Below are 26,212 nucleotides of genomic sequence, written 5' to 3' on the forward strand. Positions count from 1 at the left end.
TGTGTGTGTGTGTGTGTGTGTGTGTGTGTGTGTGTGTGTGTGTGTGTTTAAGTTTAAAGAAAGCGAAGCACTTGTACTGTGAATTGAATAATATGAATAGGTGGGGTGAGAGAGTGTGAGGTGACCCAACCCACACCTCTCCCTCTCGAGGCTGTCTCGATTCAACCCGTTTCTTTTCTCAACATTTGTTTGGAGAAGAGTCAGCTTCAAAGGGCGTGTGTGTGTGTGTGTGTGTGTGTGTGTGTGTGTGTGTGTGTGTGTGTGTGTGTGTGTTGTCGGTGAGGGAGACACTTTATTCTGGCGATCCTCTCAAACCTTCTAAAAGCTCTTGACTCCTGGGCGAGGGGCTGCGTTGACGTCTGAACAAACGGGCCCTTTCTGTGGCAACACACACACAGACGCACACACACAGATGCACACACACACACTAGTCTGCATGTAGTTGCTGAACTGGGTCAGCTGAGCTCACGCGTGGAGAGCTAGGTACCCCCACACAAACATACAAAAACAAACACCAGAGATTCTCCCCTTGGCCTGGAAAAACACTAGCAGTTTGACAACCACCATTGCTGCTGCCGGCAATATGGACACACACACACACACACACACACACACACACACTCGGGAGTCCCACATCCAAATTGTTTCTAACATGCAAATCAACTGTGACATTCCATGCTAAGCAATCTCTCCTCACACACTCTTTCACCCATGATACTGTGTCTGCAGCTTGCCACTCCCCACACACGCACACACACACACAACCTCAATGGTGTCACTAACCATTTGAGATGCTCGAAAGTGTTAATAAGTCCCTTAAGTCCTCATGGAAGCTATGCGTGGATCCTACCCCACCCACAAAGTCTCTCTCTGAACACACACACACACACTGACTCAGCTGGTCTGACTCACATGATCTTACACATGCGTCAGTTACGATTTTCATTGTTTGTTTGTGAGTGCAGCTTTTAGAACGCCGTCAACCTAAATGCAACAGTTCAGCCCAGAATTAAAAATAGGTATTTTTCCTCTTAGCTATGGTGCTATTTATCAATCTAGATTCCTTTTTGATCAATTAATGAAATTAATAGTTTATAGGCATTATGGGAAATATGCTTATCCGCTTTCTTGACGACGATAAGAAGATACCACCCTACTGCCAGCAGCTACTTAGCTTAGCCTTAAAACTGGAAGAGGAGGGAAACTTCTAGCCTGACTTGGTTCAAAAGTTTAAAAAAAACTATATCAGCCTACCAGCACCTCTAAAAAATATTCAATCAGTTAATTTGAATTTGTCAATAAATTTTTCTGTGGACTGAAAAAAAGAACACCAACTAGCACGCGAACTAGTTTGGCTTTACACAATCAGTTTTCCATTGGTTTTACAGGCTGTGATGTGTTTTGGGTGTCACCCATCATGTGTTGGTTAACAGCCTGTATGAAGTGTAACGTTGTAACAGATCGAAGGAGCAAACTGAAGTCAGTAGCCGAGGGAGCGCCAACACCGGCGCTGTTTGACTTTGTCCACTTGTTGACGAGAGCATCGGATAAGAGTCGACAAACAGGAGATTTTATCAGGAGGAAAACAAGAATGGCGAGTGCAGCACAGTTCAGATGAGGAACGGTCTGAAGGTGCTTCGATGTTGTCTCCATATCGTGTCCTTTCTCTTGACTTTTCATAGATAGAGCCCAAGCAACTCACTCTGATTGGGTAAAGTTGTGGTGTAAAGGTCTCCTGTCAGGTTTTAGATAAAGATTTAGCTTTGAGCAAGAACAACACCACCTTCTGTCTGTGTCAGCGAGGTCCTCGAAGATCACGTTTGTTCATTGGAGGACTAAGTTATCTTTTGTCTTAGTTTAGGTTCGGAGAGGTGTCAACCTGAGGTAAAAGGTCAATATTTGAAACACTAATGGTTGGGCCAGGGGTCGAGGAAGTGAACTTGACCTTTCAACTTTTCAACCCTCGTAGTTAACAACACTCGTGGTGGTCTCGATGTGAGAGGGAAGCCCCTGTACTTTAAACAGCCGGTAATGACGATAAGATGATGTTTGTTGACTGTGTTAAAGGTTAATCGCACCTTGCCTCCAATAAACTACGCTGTCGGAGTGCATTGTTTTGTTATGGTGGAAAATGCATGACTCCGGCAAGCCTGACTGAGCTTAATCCAGTCCAGGCAGACAAGTCCGGACTTGTTTTGTCTATTAAAACCATGGTCTGTCAAGATCTCACAAGCCATGAAATACTATTGAAACAATTGCTGTTGCTGCCAATCTGGCTTACCTGGATTCTGGAAATCCTAATATTATTATTATTTAATAGTGTTACTATTATTACTTTTATGAAACATTAAATAGCAGTGGGTGGTTGGCATATTTGGGGATTTGCTTCTGGAAATATGCCCTAACTGTTTGTGTTTTATACTGCACATCATTTCAAATAGTTTTTGTGTGTTATGGCTTGATAGCTAAAGGAACTTTGGCCCAGTCGTAACTGTCTTGTGGAGGGTTGTTTGGTTCAGCTGGAGCTGGCATGAAAGGAGAAGAAGTAGGCCATTCTGACAGACCGAGACACACACAAATAACTCTCTCACTGGGTTCTTACAGAAACATCCAACCCACTCAATCTATTCAGTCACCTGTCGGCTGTCTGCAAAACACATGCCCCTCAGTCGCTATTGTCATCATTTCTTTTTCTGTCGGTGTATTGTTGGTAACTGAGAGATCTCTGGTAGTAGTTAGTGCAGCTTTGGGGCGCCCTACTGCCGCAGAGGTGTTTTATTTATACTTTTTTCCATCAGCGCTAACGTTTCCACACCTTGCTGTTGGCACACCCGCTCTCCTCTCATATCTTCTGCCGGGGCTTTCTCCTAGAGGTGTTATTGGGGGGCTTATAATAATGCGTGCTGTAATGTGGAACGAAGAGCTTCAGGTGGGACGCAGCTGGTGGTCATCAGCCACTTAGAGTCTAGGGGAAAATTTTAGGAACAAGAGGCGCAGCACTCATGTAGCCCTCAGGAGCTTCTGATATGATGGATGTGGTTGTTGGTCAGTACCAGCAACCATCTTTCTAAAAATTGAAGATGGTCCGACTGACAAGAAAGCAGTAATGTTATTATGTTTTAGCCTTCTTCTTCACTGTCTGTCGAATCTCAACATCCTCAGCTGTTGATAGCCGTTTATGATAGATATATGTTTTTTTATTTTTACAGCCCTTGAAGTTATGCAGCTGATGTTGCATCTGACCTCATTTGGCTTATTCTGACTGGTTCGCTTAAACCTCTCAGAGGCCTCATGCTCCCCCACAATGACAAAGTTAGAGTGTCCCCATCGGGGAAGCCACTGGCTATGTCCAGCTAATCCATCCCCTACTCTTCATCCCATTTCTGCCAAAGCGTTCACGGCGAGCTCCCTGTCCGGTCTGCACAGATTGACAGGCCACGTACAGAAGCGGTGTGCTTCCTGAGCGGCCGCGCCGCCATGCGACCATCACGGGCAGCTTGAGAATAGCTCAGGTTCTCCAGGGCCCCTAAAGGCCCTGCCACTCAACCCCTGGGGGAAGCAGATGGCACATGCCCAGAGCTATTTTCAGGCTTTAGGAGAACAACTGTCCCCCTCTGTCACCCAAAATGACTAATGCTGACCGAAAGGCAAGCTCAGACCACGGTGTTTGTGGTGGCTTTTGCCCTCCTATAAGCATAGTCACGGCTTTGATTGTGAACTTGTTCAATGGAGAGTACTAGTAATGGAGTAGTTTTTGGATCTTGTTTTTTTTGCGCAACCTAAAGCTACTAGGTCGAGGGGCAATGTCTACTCTAGAGCTATCAGGGGTTCTGTCAAGGACATTTAAGATGGCCAGACATTTGTCCTGAAACGCTGTAATTCGGTCGGAGGACTAACAAACAATCCACCCACACATTTACCAATACACCTGATAAGAGAGTTAAAAACACCTCAGTGAGGGGACACAACGCTGGATCTGGTTTCCTCGCATCGGAAAGTCGGAAAGAGTAAAGATACTGTGAGACGAGTCCGTGTCACACACATCCACGTGTTCAAACAAATGCTTGTATGCGAATGTATGGGCTTGTTGCACTCCATTTGCCCTCGAGTCCTACCGTTGCCTGGATTCTGACTGGCTGAGAGGAGTGTGGAAATCCACATCTGTGGCCCTGCAGGGTGGCCTCCCCCCTCGTCCTCCCCCTACCCTGCCTCTCTGTTTTTTTCGATCAGGTGTCACTGCTAGTTCCACTCTTGTTTGCGTGTCAGGAAGATACCCCCCCCCTTCCTTTGCCGTCCCCCACGATCTTTCTTCTGCGGCCAAATTTGGAAACATTTGACATGTCGTGTCAAATGTTTTTGTGCCACACTAGCTTGCAACATGCAGCCGGGCCGGCCTCTCAAAGTCCACGTTACGTATGGAGAAGCATGCACTAAGCAAGATCTCGGTTGCAGTTGTCCCCCTCGACCTTAAGCCCCACCCCCACCCCGGTGTCAACGTCGCCGGGCCCATGAGGGCTGTGTATTTGCCAAACATCGATGCGTATCCGAGTGACTGTGTTGGTTCACCTTGAATCTCCTTTATGACTCTAGGTAGGCGGCTTGCCTGGCTACGTCTTGAGTAAAAAGCTGGTGTAGGCGGATTTTGACAGAGGGCCCTAATCTGAAGTGGTTAGGGATCAAGGGTGTGCCTCTGCGGCTGCCACTGCAAATGATGTTGACAGTGAGACTGCAGTGTGTTTTGTCCTAAACCAGGTAGGCTATTTCTGCCTCGGCTCAAGTGCTCGCTTTTTCTTGTTGGCGCCTGTGCAAATAGGACGACGGCGACAGAGACAACCAGGAAGACCTCCGTTTAGTCGTCCCACACCGTACCCTCTCCCCGCAAAAGCCCTGACAGATGGCCCTTGTAGCACGCACACATTGCCACTGCAGCAGAATGCTCGCTCTGTTGAATTCCTAGCTGTGTGTGTGTGTGTGTGTGTGTGTGTGTGTGTGTGTGAGAAATATGCGACAACAAAGGAATGCATGTTTCCACCTTTTTTCCAACTTTTTTTTTTGCTGCTGTCTGTGGTCGTCCTTTGTGCCATTGTATCACATTGAGTACATTTGGTGTTTATTCATTTCATGTTCAACATTTCATCATGGCTGCCGACGGTAGAATGGAAATATAATGTCTATCAACAGGGCGGCTTTTATCGGCGATTTCCATGTTTTCCCTCTTTTGTAAAATAATAAATTTTCTTTTTTTTCTTTCTTCGACAGGACGCATGGGCCTGAACTTTCATCATCCCGGAGCGGAGCACATAATGCCATTGAACAGTAAGTCACATTTTATTGTCGTGGCCATCATCTTATTCTCCGTCTGGAATTCGTCAATTGTCTCAGTTTTACTGATAAAAGTGCTGCAGCTGCTTTTTATCCTTTTTTAAGGGTTAAAAGGGAGACACTCCAGGTAAATAGGGTGAAATATTGTGACTACTTGCATCGAGGCAAAAAAATGTGTATTACACATATGCAAATTAGGCAATTGTGTTAATTTGCTTACACATCTAGAACAGAAATTAGAATATTGGATAAAGCAGTTTCATTTTGTTGACATATGCGAGTCAAAGGTTTTTACAGGGGGGATTTTGGATATCAGGAGTAACATTTTCTAGAAATCAGGCTATGAATGATGCAAAACCCTTTCTGTAAAACCCTTTCTGTAAAACCCTTCAGAATATAGATTAAGATTAGATTAAGTGGTGAAATAAAAACCCAATTGTGTATTCTGGATGTTTTCCCTAGCCTGAAGCAAAAATCTCAAAATTTACCACTGCATAAAAACCAATGTTTTTTCCTTGGGTGTCTCACCTTAAGAACGGGAAGTATTGTTGTTTTCATTTAACCCATATACCCCCTAAACCACAGTGGCCCATGTTTCTACCCCCTTTGCTAATGTCTGGATTCCCTGACACCATAAACCTAGGACAGACTCCTAAGCACTGGGGCGAAGCCCAGATGACCTGTGAATAGCGTGTCCAAAAATACCCCAGCATGTAAAACTAGATCCCCCCCCCCCCTGGTGTCCCACCAGCCGGCAGATGACCAACGGTGACGGGAGACGAGCCAGAGACAGAAATCAGGTCTTTAATCCCACATGCGGCTACATGGATGCCCCAAGGTTTCTTCAGCCCAGGCGCTGCCATTCCGAGTGCTCTTTATTTGTTGAATATGAATATATGAATATCAGGGATGATTTGTTAGTGCCCCGGAGGCCCATGTTTTTTTTTTGGCCATGCCCTTCAGTTCTTTTAGAGGCAGTAATGTTTCTCATCTTTTGGTTCAAAGCTCAGAAAAATACAGTCGTCTGGACTGACTGGTGATCAGACCAAATCAGCGAAGCCCTAGTTTCGTCTCTGGACGTGTTCAGTTGGGTATAAAAACTGGTAATTCAGAGGACATGTAGCATACGAATTTCCTCGGTGAATCGGTTTCTACCGTCACATCTTCACAATCCCTTCCTCATTTTGCTCCTTTCATCGCGCGTATCCTCGGAGAACGTGTCCCGGATTGACGTTCAACTGTCGTGTCATGGGATTACACTCAGATCTTCCGAGTCAGTCAGAAGCGGCTCTCTCCGCCGTGGCCTGTGATGGGTGTAGACGGGGAAGCTTTGGTTTAAAACTTGAAAGTGTTTCTCCTTCATTTCGTCCCATTAGCTTCGAGGCGCTCACGCTGTGAGAACCTGTAAGGGCCTCCGCTTTCTCCGGATGGTTTTAGCACTTGAAGTGACGAAGAAAGGGTTTTAATAAAAGGAGTTGGTGAGTGCAGGTCCTCTAGTCAGATTTATTGGTGTTGTTCACTCGACAGCTTAGTGGAAGAGTCTTCGGCTTTGAAGCCGAGCGGAGTGGGGAGACCTCAAACTCATCGTGCCCAAAGGAACCACTTTCAAACGCGCAGTTTTCCCTTTCCTCCTCTCCCTCGTGGGTTGAGTTCTCTCTCACTGAGGCTTCTGACGGCTTCCCACGTAACGTTTTCTTCATTTTGCCCTGGTTGCTAGGTGACTTTGTTTCTGAAGGAGAGGCTGCCCAGGGTTTGGATTGGAGAAACAGATCTTTTTAATGAAAACATAGCAAGGGAGAAGAAGAGGCTCAGAGACAATATATTCCCCGAGAGAAGCCAGAGGGGCAAGTCACACAATGGGGCTCTCACAATGCAAAGGCCTATATTGGTTTTTTGAGGCGATGAGTCTGCTTCGTGACTGATGTGTTTAGAGGAGCAGGAGGATCTGTTTTGTAACGCTGGTACCCTCTCCTGCTGTTTGCTTGAATTTGCCCCGTCTTAAGTCACATCTTGCCTCCCGGGTGGCAATTTGGGCATGGCAGATTCACAATTGAGCTTGAGGTGGGACGATTTTCAGAGATCAGAGACAAACACTCAAATGCAATCCTGAAACGAGATGTGGTATTTTTGCACATAAAACTTTCAGCTACACTGTGGTATAACTCCAGCTTTTGAATGCTTCTTTCTCAGTGGGTGGAGTTTGCTGAGGCCTACGTATGGAAATGTTGCCACGGGATGACAGGTGGTAGTTTATGGGGAGAAAACAGTAAAATGCAATTGGGTAAATAAAATCTACTAAGCTCAAGTTGATGAACTGGTGGTATTAATACTGAGCTTTCAATTGAATAGTATATCTTTCTCATTGGATGCCGTTTTCATGGTTGCAATGGAAATAGCTCAGTCGTCATCACAAAACCTAAATAGTGAAAATATAGTCATGTGATATCAGGTGGTTGCATAAGGTGGGAAGACTGAGATGCGCAGAAAGCGAGAAAAAAAAAAGGGAAACAATGTAGCTCCTTTTGACAAAAATAATCTGAACTCGAGGTCCATTTACAGACCCTTTGACAGCATCTCATAGTCTTCCTCAGCGGATGGAGATTGCTCAGTATTCATGGACCTCAGGTCACGTGATAACAGTTGGTTTTGCATGGAGAGGACCATGAAATTTTGTCTAAGACAAAAGATAAGGGGGAGATTTTGACAGCTCTCACGTGTGACCAGCTGATTCGATATAAGCGGTCACTACACTGTCCCGTCCCCTCCTATCGGCACGCTATCCTCCCTCCTCAGAGCCCTGAGGCTGCCACCCTTTCCTCTACTGTGGGAAGTTTCCACTCGCACCTGGCCTGCCGTACCTGACCTGAGAGCAGCGTTTTAATATTCCACCGAGGTCCATGATAATGACTAACCTACACCACCCTCGGTCCTGCCTGCACTCTGCTCCATGGCCTCATTTTGTGGATATACACAGAAGATAATCATGAGCGCCAGCTATTTGTGGGCTCATTAAACCGAGATTATGATCTCGGCCCACGGGGCGTCGCGTTATGCTCCTAAATATCTGAGCCATTTCCGTGGCTAAGCCTCGCCTATCGCACCACACTCCCCCAGCATCTGCACAAGTCTGTTTGCCAAAGCAGGTGCAGCAGGTTTACTGCGGGCTGCCATGATAATCGCCCTCCTCCCGTTGTTGAAGCTCAGGCGGGGCCATCTGTGGTTTCTCCGTTGCCTTAGAGATGTTCCTGGCTTTTGGTTTATTTCCACGAAACCCATGTCTCTGTATCTCTTTCCTCCCCTTGTTCCTGCCCTGACCCTCTCCGTCTCTCTCCTTGTGTTTCTCCTTCCCCCACTGTGCTGACAAGCAGCCCGGAGCTATGGCCGCAGAAGAGGTAACGTGTGGCACTTCTCTGGGGTTCTGCTTGCCATGCCGGCCACTTCTCTCTCGCTCTCTCTCTCCGAGGCTGGGGGGGCGGGGGGCGGGGGTCACTATCTGCTATCATCTGTGCTGTGATTGAATGAAATCATATTAATTTCGACACGCAGTTTTTCCATGTTGTGCGTTTGAATCAACATGGGGCAAGGGTCACCCAAATCTGTCTATGTGAATCTTGGATGGTGAGAGGAGAAAAAATAAGGATAATCTGGTTGCCAATTTTCTTTTATCTCTATTCTGAGTCAGTCCTGTAACGTTTCTAATGTGTGGTTCTAAAAAACACAATCAACACATCCGACCTGATTCGGCCCAAGAGGGATCTCATCTCTCCAGCGTCAGTGACGCAGCCACCAAATCAAACACTGAACCTTTTCAAATACTGTCGCATGTTTAGCTCGAGTGCTGCCAAAATGAATCTGGAGGGGTTTCATGAGGATGACTCAGAAGGGATTCATCATCTGAATGGCAGAGACGGGTGCTTCCGACATGGCTCTTCTCTGATTTGATGTGCTTTTTTTTGGTGGGGGTCTAATTCTGTCTTTCCTCAGCAAGGAGGAAAAGCTGCTGTGTGACGTTTGTAAGGTCGCTGGGCTGCGGTTATACTGCGTAAAGATGTAATAACCTTCCACATTTATCAACCCTGCTAAAGAAAGAGAGACACAGGTGGTTCCACTGCACATTACATTTGGACTCTGCACCACTGGAAGCCTCCCAGTGGGGGACCTATTTTGTTCAGACTTCCACAGGCGTAATGTGCCCGAGAAGGAGAGAATATCTTAAAATGTCAAAAGTCCCTCCATTTTTAATATGTGCTGCAGTTCAGCATGTTGAGGACTGGTATTGTGATTAGGAGCGGGAGCCACCGTAATTAGATCTACAGCATGGGCAAAAGTACGCAGACACCGAGATATTACACACATACATACGATCGTTAAACGTCTTCTCGACTTTGGAATCTGGGAATCTTACATTATACATTCATGGGTGTCCACATACTTTTGGCCACATGGTGGTTTCTTTTTTTTACGGGACCCTCTTTTAAAATAATAACAGAATTACAATTTGGGGAAAATAAAAGATTTTCAATTGGCATCGTAGTTTTGTACCAAATTCAAAGTGTGATCACGGAAACACACGATCGTCGCAGGGTAATCTCAAACTGATTCTGCTACATTAATGGTTTCCAGATGTGATTAATTCATTAACTCATCTCTCACACCCTCCCTTCCCCCCCTTTTTTTTGTCTCCCTGGTGTCCTTCTCTTCCCAGGTCGTTCCTGTCTCTTCCCCTTTGAAGACGGTTTCCTCGACGACGGTCACGGTGACCCATCCTTGACCCCGGGCCTGAACTCGCCCACCCGCTGTCAGAACGGAGAGAGGATGGAGCGCTACTCCAGGAAGGTCTTTGTCGGAGGCCTCCCCCCTGACATAGACGAAGGTAAACAAAGGATCCTTTATCATCTACTGAACTTCAGGCTCTTTTTCAGCACCTCCCTGCTGCAGGTATTACGATACATAATGTATCATACATTCACTGGAAGCCTTCCAGTGCAGACTTTGCCTTCGGCTGTTTGCCGCTAACGGTTACACTGAAGTATTTGAGGCCTGCTTAAGGGCACCTTGACAGTCCTTGTTGATGATATTCATTTAACACACTATTAAGCCACAATAAACATCTGTTTTGAAGCCTGGGTTTGCCGCACAGTTTCAAGTTCTTACACCAATGACCCCTAACCAAAGAACACATTTTTCAGAGGTTATCATCATAGTTAAAGGAATAGTTCAGGAAAGATTTTAGGAATGTCGCGTATTCACTATGTTGCCGAGAGTTAAATGAGAAGATTGATACCACTCTCGCATGTGTGCATCAAATATGATGCTGCCGCCAGCCGCCGGTTAGCTTAGCTTAGCACAAAGATTAGAAATGGGGGGGTCTGCCCCAAAGAAATGGTCTGGCACAGAACCCCCCTGTAAGATGACAACACGTCATTTCTGCCCTGCACTTGTATGGATTAAACAAACATTTTGTTACATTTGGAGAGAGGTTAGCTGTTTCCCCCTTGTTTCCAGTCTTTGTGCTAAGCTAAGCTAAGCTAACCAGCTGCAGGCAGGAAACTCCCATTTACTGTACAGACGTGAGTGGTATTGATCTTCTCGTCTATAGCTCCAGCAAGTAAGCGAATAAGTGTATTTCCTAAGATTTTGTGGAACCTTGACGGTCCTTGTTGCCTCCATTATATCACTGGGTTTGCTGTAAAATTTTAAACTTAAACACCAGTGAGTCCAAACCAAAACCCAGACTTTTGGGTTTGTCAAAGTGAAAATGTCATGTGTTGTCCAGACCAGAGCCAAATCACAGTAACTTCTGCTTTTATACTCCTCAGAGAAATGTCCATATAGCTTTAAGTTTTTTGCTCTGTTTTTTTAACCCTCACAATCTGTATATTTTCAAACCGTTTGACTTGCTTTTGGTGTTACGTCTGTGACCAGTTACGTCGTGGACCTGTAAGAGTTTACCGTTAATATGAAGCGTTTACTTCCACGTGTGTCTACGCCCGTTGCACAAGCACATGATGCACAATACATGCGCTTGGCTGGCTGAAATATTCATGAGTTTCCACAGCACAAGTCAGCCCAGTGCGGACTGGATGTGCACCGGCCTGCGTTCCTGTTTAATGCAGTGGCTACCACTGCAGCAGGAAGGAACACGGCAAAAAATAGAAACCCGTGGCTCTCTCAGCGCTTAGTGTGTGGCTCTGTGTGGAGTCCGGCACATGCATATTACATGATGGCATCTTATCATTTCATGAAAGTAACATTCAAGTCATTTTATTTTCTTCAATTTCACAGATGAAATCACCAACAGTTTCCGTCGCTATGGGCACCTGGTGGTCGACTGGCCCCACAAAGCGGAGAGCAAATCCTACTTCCCACCTAAAGGTAACAACAGTTTCTCAGAGCATAATCTGTATTATTTTCCCATCTGACATCAAAGTCTACACCAATAAATATCACCTCGGGTGCGTCGCCATTTTGGAGATTTGTAAAGAGTCACGTTACACAGAATTTCGTGGCTCCTGCTGGGCGAGCATGGAGGTGTCTGTTTATCTGAGCGACCCCATGCAGTCATCTCCCAGAAACACACACGCAGTATAGGATGACTCCATAACCGGCCACCGAGACCCGAGAACTGTTTGCTTGAATGAGTACCTGAGGAGCGTGATAGTTTTCCTCCGTTCTGCGCAGCCTCTCGGGTGTCGTGTTTTTCCCGGCAGGTGATCGGCGCAGCACCACCCTCTTCCAAGCCTCCACATCACTCCTTCTGGCCCGGGAGCTGCTGTGTGTCATATTAGGAAATCTATTAAAGACGCTCTGGAAATATCTGACATTCCATAGGCAGATGGTAATACGCTGCATCTGAAGGACCTGTGGAAATCTCTGACAGTTTCTCCCCCATGCTCATTTTTCAACATCCCTTTTTTTTTTTTTTTTTTTTTTTTTTTTTTTTAGCTTGGGAGGATTATTTTGAATAGGCTTGTCTCTACTAATATCCAAAGCCAGGAGGAAAAATGCAGCATCCTTTTAGGGGAATGAATGAGACGCCGCCGTGTAAGGGGCGGAGACACGCGGGACTAGTGATCCGTGTAGAATTCATCTCGCACTCAAATTTAAAACCCCCTCCCCACTCCAAAAGTCAGAGGGAACCTGCTAAAATATCCTGTTTAGAACACACTCTCCATATTAACTGGCAAGGGAGCTCGGGCAGATGCCTGGTCACTGAGTACTTAGCACTAATAGCTTCGGGGTCGAGAACAAGTGCACATCCGCATGTGTGGTTGTGAGTGCGTCCTACCGCCGCACGGACTGTGTGACGGCTGATTTACAGATGGGGGATTCACATCAAGAGGTCATCGGCCTCTCTCCGTGTTAAACGTCCTTCCCGAGCACGACCCAAATGGAAGACGGTTGTCACTTTCCGCCCTGCTTCCCATTAGATGTGTGTCTGTGCAGTTACGAAAGTGTTTTGGTTTAGGGATGACTCATATTGTGGCTTAGTCCGACTTCAGGGGAAGTTGAGCACTCATCCAGAGTATGGAAAGAACTGGTGACTTAGAGAAGAAGTAGGAACGAGGATTAACTAACTTTGCTTAATGCTCTTGTGTTTTCACAACTCCTGCATTTTATTGTAACTTTTCCCAGATTATTCTGTTCAGATTGACTGCTTACATACATCATCATGCAATCTTTGGAACTAGAGGTGATATCAAGACAATTGCAGGGCTAGAGCAAGTGAGGGCCTTGTCTTTGCTCATTCAAGATATATTTTATTATATTCCTTTGCAAGATTTACGTTTTTTTTTTTTAAGGCCTCTAATTTTACTGGTTTGGTTCACTCTCATGGCTCTCATCAAGCTTGTTTCCAGTCACAGCAGGCAGCTGTGGAGCATCTAAAGAGCTAGATATTTCCCTCAGGATATGGTGGAGAGCAAAACCGAGCTAAAAAAGCAATTCACTTGTGGCCAGAAACAGGAAGTAAATGCTACTATGTGTCTGCTGGATGTGTAAACAGGCAACTGCTTGTAACATTTATGAGAAGATTATAGTCAATGTTGTATTGACAGCTTGTTCCAATGCCCCCTAGCGGTAAAAATAAATTATACCTGTAAACGATATATGGCGCACCCCTATTCGATGCTGCTTTTTTCGGTCAGCTCACTTAAGAAGAGCCCCCAATAAGCTCTGGTCACTCCGATGCTGTCGCTCACACCCTCTGTGTTGCTGCCAATGAGCTTGAAATGCGAGGGAGCTATTTCTGTCTGTGATCGGGGATAGAGGGAGGAGGGGGAAGTGACGCTGTCAGTACGCAGGAGCCTGGGAGCTATAAGCTGCTACAAATGCTAATACCCACGTCATGCTGCAACAACAGTGTGTCACACTTGGTTGAAGGCTTCAGAAGGTTACAATTGAAGATTGCTTTTGACCCCAACCAGTCATTATCAGCTTTTGTAGTATTTTTTTCATACAACACGGATGCAGCAAAGGCTCAAATAATGGCGGCGGAGAAGTGCTGCAGTGGCAGCAATCGCAGTATTGCATCTTACTGCATTACTCCGGCCTCGATTTATCTTCTCACTCTCATGCAGGGCTTATATCCAGTGAGTGACTTCTTCAAATTGAGATGATTTGTGATGCTTGATTTCCATCCTCCTCCTCCACTCTATCACTGACTGCTCTCCAATTGCTCCAAAGCCTCGGGGCCTGTTTGTTTTCAGGAAAGCAGATGTTTGTGTCTCCCTCCATCCGTCCTACCAAGCCGCTTAATCCCTCTTCTTCTGCTGTCAGCAGCTGGTCTGTTTACATTTTGTGGCAGAGTTACAGCCCCCTGCGGATTTCTCTCTCTCTCGTTTTGGCTTCATCTATGCTTTCCCTGAAACCTCCAATTTGTAGATTTAGTTCTCTGGTTTGCTCCCATGCTTCTCTGACGGCGAGTGGCTGATTTATTTCTCAATCATTCTGGTCACTGTGACCAAACATGTCTGTGTCCTTGTCGCCTATGTGAAATAATTCTGCAGATACATGTAAGAGTGTGAAAAAGATAAGCCTGGATTTAAATGCCGCTATTAAATCCAGAGAGATGCACCTTGTGCCTGTGCTCACTCCGTTTATGGAGTCATCGTGGATTGGATTTCAGCAAAGTTAACGCAACATCCAGTTGATGAAGTAATGGAGAGAATAGGATAGCAATGTGGTACGTGGATGAAGTCCAGTATCGGGTAGCACCAGACAGGTAGCAATGCATTACTTTCACTCAGCAGTGTATTTTTAGACCATTGAGACCATCTGGGTTCATATCTCAAAAGTTCTCGAGAGCATTTTCTGGGAGCTGCTTTGCTTTGAACTCTGACACATTGTATCTGGATTTCATGATGTGGAAAGCACTTAAAGGGATCATTTGACGCGGATTCACTTCATTGCCGAGAGTTAGCTGAGAGGATCGATACCACTCTCGTGTCTGTACAGTAAATAAGCTACCGTTAGCAGCAAATTAGCTTAGCACAAAGACTGGAAACGACGGATGACGTGTTAATTGGTGAGCTTTAGAGGAACTGCGAGCCAGATGTTCTGACCTGTGGAGATAGCCAGGCTTGTTGTCTTCCCCCTGTTGTCTTGATGCTACGCTAAGCTAACTGGCTTCATATTGAACATACAAAATATCTCTTCTAACCCCTGGCAAGAGAGTGAATAAGTGTTATTCCCAAAATGTCAAACTACTTCATTAAAGGTACGGTGTGTAGTATTTAGGGGTATCTATTGCTAGAAGTTTTCCTACACCTTTGGCCGACAGGAAAATTTCAGTTGGTTGCAATCTGCAACCTCACCGCTAGATGCCGCCAAATTCTACACACTGCACCTTCGAGGGAATCATTTGACGCTTATTCACTTCATTGAAGAGAGTTAGCTAAGGGCATCGATACCACTATCATGTCTGTATGGTTATTATGAAGCTACCATACAGCAGCTAGTTAGCTTAGCACAAAGACTGGAAACAGCGGAGCAGCTAGCTAGCTATAAGGATGTGGTTTAGTGAGCTTTAGAAGCCAAATGTTGTTTCCTTTTGACAGAGTCAGGCTAGTTGTTTCCACCTGTTCTCAGTCCTAATGCTATGCTAAGCTAACTGGCTTCATATTGAACATACAGAATGAAAGTGTCTCTTCTAACTCTTGGCAAAAAGTGTATTTCCTAAAATGTCAAACTATTCCATTAACACCCAAAGCCTAGCCTAATGCTGTTTTTAGGTAGCAATTTGCTGGTTAAGTCATCACAGTTAGGGAGTTAAGTGTCTTTGCTTTTACGGAAATTTGACAAATAGTCATCAGATTGCTGTTGATGTAACCGTCCCTCTCCTCATGAGTCAAACTGCTGGCCCCCGTGACAGGAAAGACTCCGTCCTGCATGAGGTCACTGGTTTGTCTGCGTGACCCGCGAGGCACTCTGCCTATCGTTTGTCTGTAAAACAGCGCTCTGAGGCTGGAAAATGCTGCGGGTGTGCGTATTCCCTTCCTCCCTGGACAGTGCTGGGAGCTCAGAAGCAAAGCCCTATAAATCTCAGGCACGAGCCACTGCAGATCTGCGCTTTCCTCCCGTGGTGTAAGCCTCTGCACTGCGCAAGGCTGATGGAAAAAGACAGATCCTCAGCACCATTCAGACTAAATATGAGAGAATTAAAGCGACATTAGAGCCTAGTGGAATCTGGGCCATGTTCGTTCTACTATGTGCACGCCGACCGCGCTGAGTATCCGTGTTCTTCAGGCTTTCGATCGTGATGGGACAAAAGCAGAAAATGATAGGCGACATTATGTTGTCCAAAATTGATCTGCAATGCAGTGTATTTTCATGCCAGAGGCCAACACAGAGGCCTACTTCTAGGATTGTAAAAGTATATTTTGAATCACAATAACACTGATTTCTATTAAAGACATGAAGTTTGCCTTAAAGTATGGCATCTCGTAAATGTAATTTTGCCCTGACAGGTCTGAGGGACGTCACAGAAGTAAACAAGGGGCCTTTACGGTTCCTTCACTGTGAAATCGATTGCAGCTCATGGAAGAGGCTTGTGTCCTGCTCCCCATGCCCTCCCGTGTATTTTAAAACTCCCTGCCTGTACAGTATGGTACTCATTCACGCTCCTTCTCTGCCTACCTTTTCTCACTTTCCTCTCCTCTCTTTCCATTTGTCTCACTCCTCTCCCCCTCCTTCCTTTCCCCTCTCTCTCTCTCTCTCTCTCTCTCTCTCTCTCTCTCTCTCTCTCTCTCTCCTGCCCTGGGTCACGGAACACGTTGCTCCCTCCTTCAGACTGTATGAGCTGCTGGCTAGCTCTGCCTTTTCATGCTGTTTTTTGTGTGTGCGTTTGTGTGCAAGACTGCAGTTGTTTTTTTCTCTGAGGGGGGATGTCAGTGCTAAACCACATGATTTCTCCTAATGACAAACCCTCTTTATGCAACCCAGCAACACAGAGACAGGGGTCTTATGTCGGGGTGATGACGCGGCACGTGGAGAACGATGACAATGCATAAAATCCTCTTTTTGTCCAGAGGGGAGTTGGCTCTGCGTTGACCAATTACAAGAAGACAGAGATTAAGCGGGTCACTTAAAGCAGCTGATTGCAATTCGTTTGGTGTTGTGAATATTTTATGTTGTGCTGGCAATGGTACAGCTCGTTATTACAGAAAACATCACAGCCCCGCCGAGGTTTATTAGCCGAGGTTACTTGACTCTACAAGGCTGATGATAACAACCGCTAAAAACTTTTAATTAGTAAGAGCCTCTGTGGTTACTTTACATAACACTAGCAGCAAACAATCATGTTAGCATGGAGCAAAATGATGATATTAATCCAAAAGGGACACGCGGATAATTATGGTATCTGTGTTGCCATCAGTCCTCTCGAGGACACACAGACCTGCTTCTCCGTTCTTACTGCCTTTTCTTTTCTTACTATCATTGTTGCCATTATTCTAGTACTTTTTTTATTCTGTTGTTGGCACATTCATTTACCTTGGGGACCTTGCGAAGTACCTAGCAGCCTATTAAATGAGGTAATTACTGTGATCATTTTTTATTTACAGCGTGAAATAAAAAACTTTTTTTTTTTTTTCTGATTTATGTTGGCACTACTTACTAAAATCTATATCCATTACAGAGCAGTGAATATGTGGCTCAGGCAGAGCACATTCTTGGAAACACGGATGTTCATTTTAATATTATTGTTTCAAATTTTTGCTTTTCTCTGCAACCAGAGTTCCATTAGCTATAAAAGGGTTTTTGATGTATTCCTTTTAGAGCTGAAAGCAACAATGATTGTTTTTTTACTGTCTACTAATTATTATTGATTCATAGATTAGTTGTCAGATAATAGCGAAAAATGCCAATTATAATTTCCCAAAGGGACATCCCCCAGTTGCTCATGTATATGACAAAGAAAAGCAACAAATTGCCACATTTTGAGAGGCTGGAACCAGTTTATGAGCAAATAAGCAAAGCAATCAAACAATTGTCAGAGTAGTAGAGTATATTTTATCCACTAATCAACTGACTCAAAGCTCTAGTTCAATGAAGTTTCCTGTTGCACATTTGTCCACTGATCTGTGCACATTCCATTACACGCTTCCATTACACCTCAAAGTCATCAGGTTGTAACACTGCGGCTCGACATGCCGCACGGTGACGCAAATGTCAGAAAGACACGCGTCACGTCATTGTGAGGGACGCGTCGCATGCATCGGGACACGCGTCACGCACGCCTGCTTTTTTCCACATTGAAACATGACTGTTGCACATTCTTCTTTTTAGTCGAGGGAGAGGGGGAGAGAGAGAGAGGGGGAGAGAGAGGAAGTTGGCGACAGTGTACTCCAGTAGAGGTCTCTGGGCCTGCATGCGTGATTGCGTCCACTTGTGCATATCTACCAGTCCCACTTTGCTCCGCTCGGAACGGCAGCTCATATTCCCCTGACTCATGGGGGCCACAGGTGGTGCTGGGCTTCTGCTAACATTAGCAATGCACTCATAATTCACAACCTATCGAAAAGATGCCTGCGTGCACCAATATCTGCTGCTTTTCGACGGCGTTGCAAATATATTCACCTCTGTCTCTTTAGGCCAAAGTGTTTGGTTTTTATTATATTAGGTTGTCAAAAAGTGGCTCTTTTTTCCTTTCTCGGTATAAAGCGGATCCCCTTTGCTCGCCCGACCCCTGTAGCATTGTGTGATGGATGTACCCCCTTTTGTTTTTATCCCTCCCGAAACAGCTTAATAGCTCTGACCTTGGATAAGGTCCCTGCTCTCAATGCTAAATAATTCAACAGTACGGAGTGACTGTCTGAATTGCTCTCGGCCTCGCAAAGACTTCACCAAAACTCTCTCTATGTGAGCCCCACTCTCGGGGGCAGATATGTGAGGCTGGGTCGATTTTGCACGGTTCTTTCAGAAGTGGAGCACTCTTAGCCATTTCATCTGAGGCAGAGCCGACAGCGAGGTGCCGGCTAGAGAGAGTCTTACGGAGGCGGGCGAGGCAAATGAGGACGGAGAGGAGCGGGCCACAAGGTCGTCCGCCTGCGTGGAGACGAAAATGTCTGAAACTGTGAATAATTACATGGAGAGAAACATGTATGGGGGCTCGGTCATGGGATTGTGACTGAAAAGAATACTCAAATGTTTTTGGATTGTTGCCCAGAGGACAAAGTTTAAAGCATCATGGTCACAGGGTATGTTATATATACATATATATTAATATATACTTCATATATTTTTTCTCTAAAATCACCCTTTGTTCTTCTCTCCAGGCTACGCCTTCCTGCTCTTCCAGGAAGAGACTTCTGTCCAGGCCTTGATCGACGCCTGCATCGAGGAGGACGGCAAGCTCTACCTGTGTGTGTCCAGTCCCACCATCAAAGACAAACCGGTAGGTGTCAGTGTGGTAGAGGTAGATGTATGTCTTTGCATGTCGCCCCCCCCCCCCCGGTCCTAAACTACAGTTCTCTTCAGGACACAATTTTTTAAGTAACTAGAGGCTGAGGTTGTACTTGCGCACACTGGTGCTATGAGCTAAATGCTAACGTCAGACCGCTAACCTGCTTGCACTGACGGTGCTAGCATTTTCATGTTCAGCGAGTATAATGTTTATCGTGTTATTTTAGCATGTTAGCGTGCTAATATTTGTTACTTAGTGCCAAACAAAAAGCACAGTCGAGGCTAATGGGACATGTCATTGGACAAATTGAAATTTTGACAAGTTAGGGGATCATTAGGATTCATCCTCTGGGAACCCTGAATGTTTGTGCAGTGGCAAAAATAAACACATGTTGCCTTCTAATATACCACATTTTTCCTCCTTTGTCATGCAGGTCCAGATCCGTCCCTGGAACCTTAGCGACAGTGACTTTGTCATGGACGGCTCCCAGCCTCTGGACCCCCGCAAGACCATCTTTGTAGGGGGGGTGCCGCGGCCCCTGCGCGCAGGTAACATACTTATAGGAATGGGATATCTTTTTTTTTTTTTTTTGCCTCTGAATTGGCTTCATAACGTCGGCTGGCACGGGGCACGGAGGCCGGAGGCTATAATGAAAGTTCTCCCTGTGAGATCCTCTACTCGGGTTTCCAGGAAGCGGGCCAAGTGGTCTTCGTGTTAAGAATTCATGGTGTAATGGAAGGCTCAGGCTTTCTGTTCTTGGGATAAACATCGCTGGCTGGTCTGCAATGTGACCCCTACTAATTATACCAGCAGTTTAAGATCGCTGCCCTGATGAATAGTGCAGTAGGGTGTTTTTTTTTCTTGTTTTTTTGCATCACTTAATAACAGCGTCAATCACAAAAGTTAAACCTCTCGCTTAGTTTTGAAGGCTTTCAGGTTTGAGGGGTTAAAAAAGGGTCTTTAACTCGCACACAAACTCCTGGCTGCAGCACTAATCGCACCTCTCCCTCATCTTTTTCCTTCCCCTCCAGTGGAGCTGGCTATGATCATGGACCGGCTGTACGGGGGCGTTTGCTACGCCGGCATCGACACCGACCCCGAGCTCAAGTACCCGAAGGGTGCCGGCCGCGTGGCCTTCTCCAATCAGCAGAGCTACATCGCCGCCATCAGCGCTCGCTTCGTTCAGCTGCAGCACAACGACATCGACAAAAGGGTGAGCGAGTTCACGCGCACTCCCCTCACAGCATCCGTCCTCTGAGGGGAAAGCAGCGTCTCCACCACAGCTTAGGGTTGCTGCTTTGTGTTTTTTCTTCGCAGTCATTCCTTTAGCGCACGCTGCAGAGCTGCTCTCCCGTGTAGCCAGAGCTTTCATTACTGCCGGCTTTTCACAGTGGTGTATAGTAACGAAGTAGAAATACTTCGTTACTGTACTTAAGTCGTTTTTTTGGATATCTGTACTTTACTACTTATATTTCTGTTGACTTTTACTTTTCCTTTACTACATTTTGCAAAGAAAACTGATACTTTGACTCCGATACATTTCCTTTGAAACCTTCGTTACTCGCTACAAAATCAAATCTATCTTTAGAAACAAAATGAATCATGAGACCAGCGTCGGGGACTGTGGTGGAACAGAGACTGCAACAAGCAGGTTTGGTGAATCAGTGGTCCTAGCGTGCAAGTTAAATCATTGGTTAATCACGTTAATGCGCAAAACAAGTGCTCTCAAAGCCGCGGTGTTTAGATTCCCAGTGATGCCCAGGATGCTATATGCTATAGCTAGCGAGCGACTACACGAGCAGAATTCCACTCTACGATGACTGATTTCATGACGGAAGCAGAAATGGAAGCACCTGCTACTCCCGAAACAAACTACGGTGGTGACGAAGACCAACACCCGGGGATCGCTAGCGAGTTAGTGAGCTGAGGAAGTGTTGACAGTTGTGCAGCACAAGTTGGCTAACGTTAGCTATAGCTAGCCACCACACCATAGGATTGACAGGAGCCGCGAGAGCGCAGCATTAGTGTTAGCATTAGTGTTAGCATTAGTGTTAGCATTAGGGAAATCCTTCCCAGCTGTGCGCAAGCTGAACACACCTCTACCTGCCTCAGCGGCCTGTGAAAGGCTGGTTAGCGTCGCAGGACTAGTCTTCAGCCCAAGAAGAGCGAGACTGAATTCTCGCAATTTTGAAAACCAACTTCTTTTGAAGATGAACAGGACATTTTTCAGTTTCAAGTAATGACTGTGTTGTTACTTTCGGTGCTGCTTTAGTATTGATCATGTTTTGATATTTGAGTCATTTTGTGGATGATCAGATGGAGTTATGATGGTAGCAGTCGCCCAATTGCAGATTCAGCTTGAGCAAAACCTTTGCCTGTTGTGATCAAATCAGACCCATAGGAGTTTACAAGGCAGGTGTCCTTTCTCTAAACACTGAGCTGATGCATCAAGTGGATATTTTTTGTTGAACACAATATTATGCATTTGCCCTCTACATCCTCTAGTCAGAATGAGCATACTTATAAACGCACTGTTACAACTCCTTCATAGTGTCATATTGCTTTTCGGAGAATTATGATAAGTTCATAGTAGATGCAAAAGTATACTTATGTACAATATCTTATGTTGAACATTGTTGCTTCTGGATGGATCACAGCCAACCCAATTATTAACACAGCTCCATGTCCTTGGTCATGGTGGCCACAGCACTTAAAAGAATAAACTTCATAATTCTCAAAATTCTGACCCTTTGCTTTTTTATTAACAGCATTTACTTGTACTTTTACTTTCTATACTTAAGTACATTTAACATCAGAAAAGTACTTTTGATACTTAAGTACAATAAATATCAGATACTTTAAGACTTTTACTCAAGTAGTATTCTAATAGGTGACTTTTACTGGAGTCATTTTCCAGTAAGGTATCTTTACTTTTACTCAAGTATGGCTTTTGGGTACTTTATACACCACTGGCTTTTCAGACTCAGCACAGCCCGCAATAACGAAAGGCCAGGCCCCGGCCGCGCAATAACTACGGCCTTTGGCTGCCGGAGTCCCGACAGATGTTTTCAAGTTGCAGACACATTGGGTTGCTTTAATTATAGTAGCTCCCTATACATGTATATCCACTCGGTGCTGTGCTGCAGACGGGTTATTTTAGGCACGCCGGCCAATTTGCAGCGGCACAGATCGTGACCAAGAGAGACTGGTCGTCAGCCAGGAAGCTGAGCCTCTGTCAGGTGGGGCAGTCCACCCCACCTCGGCTATCAACGTCAATCTCCAGTGTGAGTTTAGGGTGTCTGTATTATGACTGGGAGTACAAATGTTGCACATGACAAGCTAAAGAACATTTATGAAGGCAACGAAGCGTTTGGTAAGCGACATGCTTTTAAAGAATCTATATCCGTTGCAGAAGGGGAGCACATCCTCGAGAATAGTTGTGGCATGGAACACGTTTTTGCCATTTTTCTGTCAAATTTTCTCTTTTCTGGCCATCGGCGTCCACATTTCCATTAGCTGTAAGTGGATGACGGGACACAGAAGCTCGTTAACCTTGGTCAGCTTCATGTCCGCTGGGTTGATTTTGGCTTTTAACGACATTGTCGGCCTCGCCCGTTTCTGCATGGCGGTATTCGGCACGCGGAGAGACTTGCACTGTAGTCGACGCAGAGCTGAGCTCAGAGGGTCGTCTACTGTTGAAGGATTTAATAACCTTTCATTTTGTGGCCGTGCTATAACGAGGTTTAGCGTCCACCCCTTGGCCGCTCGTGCTCCGAGGCGTCTCCATGGCGACTGAGCTCTCATTTCTCATCTCCCCCTCGGCTTAGCGGTCAAACTCGTTTCACCAGTGGACGGAAGGATACCTGCCTGGTTCATTTTAGAAGATTGCAAAAGAAGATTGCCTCGCATGGGGGATTTTTTGTGGACACTGGCTTGAAAATAATGTACTATGCGTGCTGCTAAGTCTGTCTGTGGATGAGACTAAACTAAACGCCTCCTCTCGATTCCCCCTTTTCTTCCCAGGTGGAGGTGAAGCCGTACGTTCTGGACGACCAGATGTGCGATGAGTGCCAGGGGGCGCGCTGCGGGGGGAAGTTCGCCCCCTTCTTCTGTGCCAACGTCACCTGCCTGCAGTACTACTGCGAGTACTGCTGGGCCAGCATCCACTCGCGGGCCGGCCGAGAGTTTCACAAGCCACTGGTGAAGGAGGGCGGTGACCGCCCGCGACACGTGTCCTTCCGCTGGAGCTGAGGGGGGAGTCCTCCCCGCCCCAGCGAAACCTGCACCCTGACCCATAGAACCCCCCCCTCCCCTCCCTTCCTACCTACCCTACAGGCCGGGACAGTGCTGGACCCCCCCCCCCCTCCCATCCACAGCCCCATCTACTCCAGCCTGCTCCCCCGCAAACACCTCATGAAAAAAATAGGAAAAAGGATACCGTCAAACACGCGGGACTCTCTTCATACCACATGGCTCTGAACTTATCTTCTACCGCTCAAGCATTGTGTGTGTGGGGGGGGGGGGGAGAATGCGAAAAGTCTATCAGCTTAGAATTTGCACTTTGGCACAAAATCTCACACACACTCGGGATGGTATGTTCGACACCCGGCTACTTTCAGTTCCCCCGTTCTGTTGACTGGGTGGTGTGGTACGTCCTGTTGGACCCCCTCCTTCCTGAGACAGAGGTGGGACCATACCAATATTTAAAAAAGTATATATATTTTTTTGTTTTGTACCTATCTATACAAACATAGATAATTAGAATTTTATGTAAAAGGAGCATGCACTTATTTTCAAAAGCTGTAGTTATATTGCCCCAACTAGAAAAACAAATTTACCAAAGGCAAATGAAATGAATGCTTACGGAAAAGCTAAACAGGTGGCGCGAGATGTAGCAGGACTCACCAGCTACCCAGTAGTGTGGGCCCGTATCGCCCGGAGTGACAATACCACGGCTGTATTCGCTCTCAATTCTGAATATTAATACCTCATACGCGCAATCAGATTAGTTTGCTTTTGGTTTCTAGGTCTTTTATTTTTATAATAACATTATTTTCTAGTGTTATGTAAACGTAATGCTGCAATAGCTTTGCTGCTAAACCCGTGGTAGGAACAGATACCACAAGTACTTTATTCAGGCTAGGGTGTAAAATAACAGATAGCAGATCAAGAGGAGCACCTGGTGTTGTAGAATGACGAGCCCTCGCGGGGCGGGAGGGAGTTGGGCGTTCCCCTCCCGGGACAACGATGGCTACCTTTGTGGAGGTCGGGGTGGGTTCAACCCCCCCCCCCCCCCCAACTGCATGTTTATTTCAATCAGGTTGCTGCATGCAATAGACTTTTCAGTATCACGTCTACTATTGGATTCTGCCCATGTTTGCACAACACGCTGCGGACGTAGAGTACGTTCGAAACTCGCACGAAACTGGACGGCAACAGGGAGGGCTGGAATCATGGCGGCTCCAATACAGAGCGGGGGGAAAAAACAAACAACCTTAATAATATCACGAATCAAATTAAATGTAGGATTACCATTTACAACTGTCTATGATAGGTGAAGTACTTTTTTTTGCAGTGATTGTTGATATAATTGTGCAATTTTTTATACCGTACGTAGTTAGGTCTGAGTATGCCTAGAACTGTGATTCGCTTTAACTGTCGTCAGTGTCCGACATAGAAGTCCTGTGAAACTTCATAACTAGTGTATGCACACGTATATATGTTCTCTTGTAGACACACTTGCACCAGTATACACGGAGGCCTCTCGACGCACACATGAACACACACACACACACACACACAGACACACACACACACACATGGACGGCTGTCTTTCTTACGCACACAAACAAGCCTACAGACGCGGCGTCTGATCGGAAGAGAAGGCGCGACAATGTGAGCTTAAACTGAGAACTGAGGTCTTTAATTTTTTTTCCACCGTTGACAAAAAAAAAACGAGAAAAAAACCCCGCACGTTTTAGTCTCCGAACGCAACCAAAGAGCTCACGTGTTCGACCTTGAAAACAAAACCGCCGGACACGCAGAGCGACACAGCCTCCTGCAGAGGAGCCGGGAGGTGCGTTTGATTTACGATGAGGAAACTAGGGCAGGTGGGGAGGGGAGTCGGGGCTGGTGGGATGTAAAAATGAAACGTCGAAGCTACTGGAGGTCGATAAACTGAGCTCTGCACGTGCTCTCACTACATGGCTGGGATGGGGGAAAGGGGGGGGGGTGACGTTGCCACATGTGCAAGCTGGGGTTACCATATTTATCCAGATTTTATTTTGTTCTCCTGCAAAGCTTGAAGTAATGGACCTGCTAAATCAAAAGAAATGGTGGACATCTATATCTTTTAGTTTTTATCAAAAAAGTAACTTAGAAAGGCATTGGCTGCTGAAGACAGGGCGGCAAGGGGGTTCGGTTGGGGGTGGGGCCAATTTACACTGGTTTTAGAAGTTTTGTGGACAATCCGAAAGGGATCCTACATCAAGTTTATGTGTGTTGTTGTCCCCCCCCCTTTTTTTGTCCTTAAAGTGTGATTGTCCCGTGCTGGCACCCCCGCAGTCCCTTTCTCGTTTTAGTTGTTTTGCTTTAGGATACTAACTAATTGAAACTTAAGCTGAAGATACTTTTTTTTTTTTTTTTACTGTCAAGAAAAAAAGAAGCTAAACATGAGTAATAATAAGTATCCCTATGAAAGTGAATTCTGGGTGATTTTTGTGACGTTTCTTTCCCTCACCCAGACAGCTTTTCTATGTCCGTTCCTTCTCTACGATAGATATTTGTTATGCACTACTCTTTGTATCGGAACAGTTTGACGGTCAGCAGTTCTTTTTGTTAAAAGACAACAAAAAAAGAGACGACAAAGCGTGCTTTCTGACCGACAAGATCTTTTGCAATACCTCAATTTTAAAATACATATATATATATATGTATATGTGTGTGTGTATATATATATATATATATATATATATATATATACACATA

General features: G+C 45.7%; 1 protein-coding gene across 9 annotated transcripts in view; it reads left to right on the top strand.

The window, feature by feature from the left end:
* Positions 1–25,630, top strand: part of cpeb3 (cytoplasmic polyadenylation element binding protein 3) — a 36,518-nt gene extending 10,888 nt beyond the window's left edge. For 6 of the 9 annotated variants that reach the window (XM_031838504.1, XM_031838524.1, XM_031838541.1 and 3 more), the window contains exons 4-11: positions 5,260–5,316; positions 8,691–8,714; positions 10,028–10,195; positions 11,608–11,697; positions 19,098–19,216; positions 19,659–19,773; positions 20,257–20,438; positions 23,249–25,630. In XM_031838504.1, coding sequence (XP_031694364.1) covers positions 5,260–5,316; positions 8,691–8,714; positions 10,028–10,195; positions 11,608–11,697; positions 19,098–19,216; positions 19,659–19,773; positions 20,257–20,438; positions 23,249–23,476 — 983 coding nt within the window. In that variant the 3' untranslated portion in view covers positions 23,477–25,630. The remainder of the gene's footprint in view (positions 1–5,259; positions 5,317–8,690; positions 8,715–10,027; positions 10,196–11,607; positions 11,698–19,097; positions 19,217–19,658; positions 19,774–20,256; positions 20,439–23,248) is intronic. The other 3 variants (XM_031838516.1, XM_031838510.1, XM_031838552.1) reach the window with 1 other exon arrangement.
* Positions 25,631–26,212: the final 582 nt, after the last annotated feature.

This window comes from Anarrhichthys ocellatus, unplaced genomic scaffold (assembly GCF_004355925.1).
Source record: "Anarrhichthys ocellatus isolate YVR2014 unplaced genomic scaffold, GSC_Weel_1.0 scaffold3, whole genome shotgun sequence".
Lineage (NCBI taxonomy): Eukaryota > Metazoa > Chordata > Actinopteri > Perciformes > Anarhichadidae > Anarrhichthys > Anarrhichthys ocellatus.